The 4,608-nt window shown below is 27.0% G+C and overlaps 1 protein-coding gene across 1 annotated transcript; it reads left to right on the forward strand.

Annotated features, from left to right (window-relative positions):
* Positions 1-470: 470 nt before the first annotated feature.
* On the forward strand, positions 471-3,986 carry LOC147808607 (uncharacterized). Its single transcript, XM_087162637.1, has 2 exons — positions 471-666; positions 1,164-3,986. Exons 1-2 carry the CDS (start codon positions 514-516, stop codon positions 2,751-2,753), a joined length of 1,743 nt encoding a protein of 580 aa, XP_087018763.1. The 5' UTR covers positions 471-513; the 3' UTR covers positions 2,754-3,986.
* Positions 3,987-4,608: the final 622 nt, after the last annotated feature.

Genomic DNA, 4,608 nt, shown 5'->3' on the forward strand with positions numbered 1-4,608 from the left:
GAATAAACATAAATTTTATGAAGAACGTTGACATCAGAACACAGACGGTTGTTTACAAATTCAAATCAAAAATATTCGCCAATTGGCTGAATGCTGACACAGGTTACAATACTTCAGAATATCGCCAATGGCTCGTTTGATCAGATTCGGAGTTTTTCGTAAAAATAGCTACCCTGACTGGTTTTCCTCTGGGCCTAACCAATACCTCCTAGAGAGGAATCACGCCCCACAACGGGTTACTATAGGCGATGATGACGTAGTAGAGTTAGGCCCAGAGGAAAACCAGTCAGGGTAGCTATTTTTTCGAAAAAATCCGAATCTGATCAAACGAGCCATTGGCGATATTCTGAAGTATTGTAACCTGTGTACGCATTCAGCCAATTGGCGAATATTTTTGATTAGAATTTGTAAACAACCGTCGGTGTTCTGATGTAAACGTTCTTCGTAAAATTTATATTTATTCTACAAATGTTATAAATTTCAGCATTAATTTAATTCTTAGTGTTATGAATAATGGTATTTAAATGCTGTGTACCAAACTGTAGAGGAAATTACAAAGTTGATGGTACAAAAATATCTGTTTTCGGATTTCCCAAAGATGAAGAATTACGTAAGAAATGGCTTGCCGCCATACCAAGAGATTTTGAAGTTACAAAGAATTCTAAAGTGAGTAATATTTGTTTTTATTTTTAAAAATTTAATTATGATTCTTTATTATATTTTTACTTAGAGTAAATTATTTTAAATTGTGGATAAATTAATCATAATAATTAAGTTGTTCTTATCAATCATATCGAAACTATTGTAATAAATTTTGCGTATAATGACAAAATAACTATATAGCTATTGTTTTATATATATATATATATATATATAATATATATATATATATATATATATATATATATATATATATATATATATATATATAGTTATTTTTATAGAGTTTTATTTTATAAAAATAATAATAATTTTAGTATTTTATTAAATTTTTGTTTGACCGTAATATATTGTAACTGCTTAAAGCAAATTTTTTTTTATTTGATTTTGAAATTTAAATCTCTTAATTTTTCTACAAAAATCTATTAATTTTTCATGCATGAATATAGTATATAATATTTATTTTAAATGCACATATAAATAATGTATTCATTTTGTTATAGGTATGTGAGATGCATTTCAAGGAAAATGACATTAGGAAAGCTGTGGAATTTGTTTGTGAAAAAACTGGAAAGAAAACAGTTGTGCCCTATGAACAACCAAGGTTAACAAAGGAGGCTATTCCATCTATATTTCCTGGATGTCCAGAATATATGACCAAAAATGAGCCAATTGGAGAAGAGCCAGAGGCAAAGAGAAAAAGAATAGAAATGTGCCAGTTGGAAAGCGTCCTTGCTGAAAGTTTAGAACTTTATGAACAGCATAATGTAAAATTTAAAGTAGATACTCTAATTGAACTGATAGGAAAATCTAGTTTAGTGGATTTAAATGGTGTTTTTAATCCGGTAAGTATTCAAAATAGTTTTTCTTTTGTGAAAATCAAATTTGTTGATCAGGTTCCCACATATATTACTGTAATAGTTGATCAAAATTTATCTTTAAGTGTTTTTATTGATAATGTAAAGATTAAGAAACTTCATGATTTAACATTTCCTCTAATCATCAGTAATGTTCAGCAAATTTCAAATGTTTTATGTTATTTAAATAAGTCTAATGATCTAAAGTTTGATAATATTCCAAATCTTATTAACTCTATAACTGTCCAACTTACAGAATTAGAAAACTTAAGCTCATATAATCAAAAATTAGGTATTAACTTTCTAAAAGAGCAGCTATCTTTACTTTTTACTCAAAAAAATCAAAACCGATACTCTACAGATTTTCTCATTTTTTCTTCATTGTTTTTATCTCCTCATGCATATAATTTTTTGAGAAGCAGTGGTTATGTTATTCTACCGCATCATTCAACTATAAAAAAATTGATTATGCCATATGATATTAGTACTGAAAATGAATCCACTGAGGAAAACTTCTTATCTTACATTAAACAGAAATTTGCTTATTTAACTGATGCAGATAAAACCGTTACTGTTATGATAGATGAAGTCCATTTAAAACCTTTTTTTGACTTTAAGGGTGGCGATATATTAGGAGCATCATATAATTCTATTGAGGCTGCTAACTCTGCCTATGTTTATATGGTGCAGAGTGTGGAATCAAGTTTCAAAGATGTTGTAGCAATAATGCCAGTAAAAACCGTGAATGCTGATGCACTCTATGAGTTTATTAAAAAGACATTAATTGGTCTTGAAACTATAGGTTTTCATACATTTTGTGTCATAAGTGACAATAATTCTATAAACCGCAAGGCAATGTCCAAATTTTCAACACCTCCTAAAGTTCAGGTTGAATATCCACACCCATTTGATAGCAGTAGAAAATTATTTTTTATTATTGATAGTGTTCATATAATTAAGTGTGTTAGGAACAATTGGCTAAATCAAAAAAATTATAATTCTTGTATGTTTTATCCAGAATTTCAGGTAGATGCTACTAATGATATTGACACTAATGATAATGTAAAAAATGTACCATTAAAAACTGCTTCATTTCAAGCTTTACGTAAGTTACACGAATTTGAAAGGTCTAATTTGGTTAAGTATGCACCCACATTGATTACAAAATCTCTTTTTCCTTCTAACATTGAAAGACAAAACGTAAAACTTGCTTTAAATATATTCAATAGACAGTAATTAGGAGCTTTAAATTCACTTAAGGAAAAATGTAATATTTTAGATCTAATATCAACAGCAGAATATATAGAAATTTTTGTAAATTGGTGGGATATTATGAATGTTAGAACAGTAACTAAAGGATTTCATAAAAGGAATGAATATCAAAAGCCCTTGAGATTAAACGATTTTTCTTTTAGATATTTAAGCGCATTTCTTGAATGGTTATCATTATGGGGCAAAGCTATTTCTGATACTGGTAGATTAACCTCAGAAACTCACTTAGCTCTATCTTTAACAACACAAGGCATACAAAAAATTTGTCGCTATTGCACTGAAGAGTTAGGTTTAAAATTTATACTGGCAGGTAAATTTCAAACTGATAGTTTAGAAGCGAGATTCGGTAAATATAGACAATTAGCTGGCGGCCAGTATGATATATCAATAACTCAATTATATGAATCAGAAATGAAGCTGAGGCTTCAATCTACTTTGCCATTGATTTCAAAATCCAATGTTTTTGGCTATGTTAAAATAGATTTAAACAATATTGAGAACGAATCTGAATTTCTTAACAGTAATTTACTATGCAATAACAAATTTGAAATAAATGTAACAGAAGAGGATTTGCAACAATATAATAGAATTATGCCTGTTATTGTTTACCTTGCTGGTTATGCCGTTCATTCAACATTAAAATTCCTTAAAAATTGCCCTTTTTGTAAGTTATTGTTAACAAGAGATGAAGAAATTCTTTATCATGAAAATAACATTTTGATTCACCATCAAGATCGTGGTGGACTAAAGTACCCTGTGGAGGAAGTTATAACTATTGGTTTGTACTCTTATGTAATTATTTAAAAACTATTAACTGAATTTGAAGAAAATTTTTTAAAAGTTCATAATCAGAGAATTATTTCTTTAAACATAATCAAAGCTGTATTGAATGATGAAGAGAAACACTTAAATTTTGATTATTGTGATAATGAACATTCTTCAGATGTTGTCATTCATTGTATTGAAAAGAAATTTGTAAACATCTTATTAAATAACTATTGTAAATTGAAAAATGATAGTATTTGTTATGCCTCCCATTCAAAAGCTAAAGAAAGAAAATTAAAAACACTTATGAAATCCACTAAAAATCTAAGTTGATAGGTAAAAATTATACTTTTTTAAATGTTACTCAAAGTTTAACATATTTCAGTAAAATTTGTGTTTACATTTTATTTATCATTTTTTGAATTTGCTACTCAATAAAATATTTGTTATGTAAGGTTGTGATGGGTTAAAATTATACTTTTTTAAATGTTACTCAAAGTTTAACATATTTCAGTAAAATTTGTGTTTACATTTTATTTATAATTTTTTGAATTTGCTACTTAATAAAATATTTGTTATCTAAGGTTGTGATGGGTAAAAATTATACTTTCTTAAATGTTGCTCAAAGTTTAACATATTTCAGTAAAATTTGTGTTTACATTTTATTAATCATTTTTTGAATTTGCTACTTAATAAAATATTTGTTATCTAAGGTTGTGATGGGTAAAAATTATACTTTTTTAAATGTTACTCAAAGTTTAACATATTTCGGTAAAATTTGTGTTTACATTTTTATTTATGATTTTTGAATTTGCTACTTAATAAAATATTTGTTATCTAAGGTTGCTTACTTTATTTTAATTTATCACTTCTAACAATCACACTTCCACAGGAAAAAAATACAAATTATAATCATCCTTTTGATATGTTTTTTTTTTCTATCTAAACCTTGCTTGAAGACTGCATTTGATTTTCTAAATTTTCCTAAGCTCATTTTATGTCATTGTTTAGATACAATTTCTAGTTCTAATAACATGCAAAACATAATCATTAA

The sequence above is a fragment of the Parasteatoda tepidariorum genome, chromosome 5, assembly GCF_982258835.1.
Source record: "Parasteatoda tepidariorum strain Cologne lab strain chromosome 5, Ptep-v5.0, whole genome shotgun sequence".
In the NCBI taxonomy this organism is placed as follows: domain Eukaryota; kingdom Metazoa; phylum Arthropoda; class Arachnida; order Araneae; family Theridiidae; genus Parasteatoda; species Parasteatoda tepidariorum.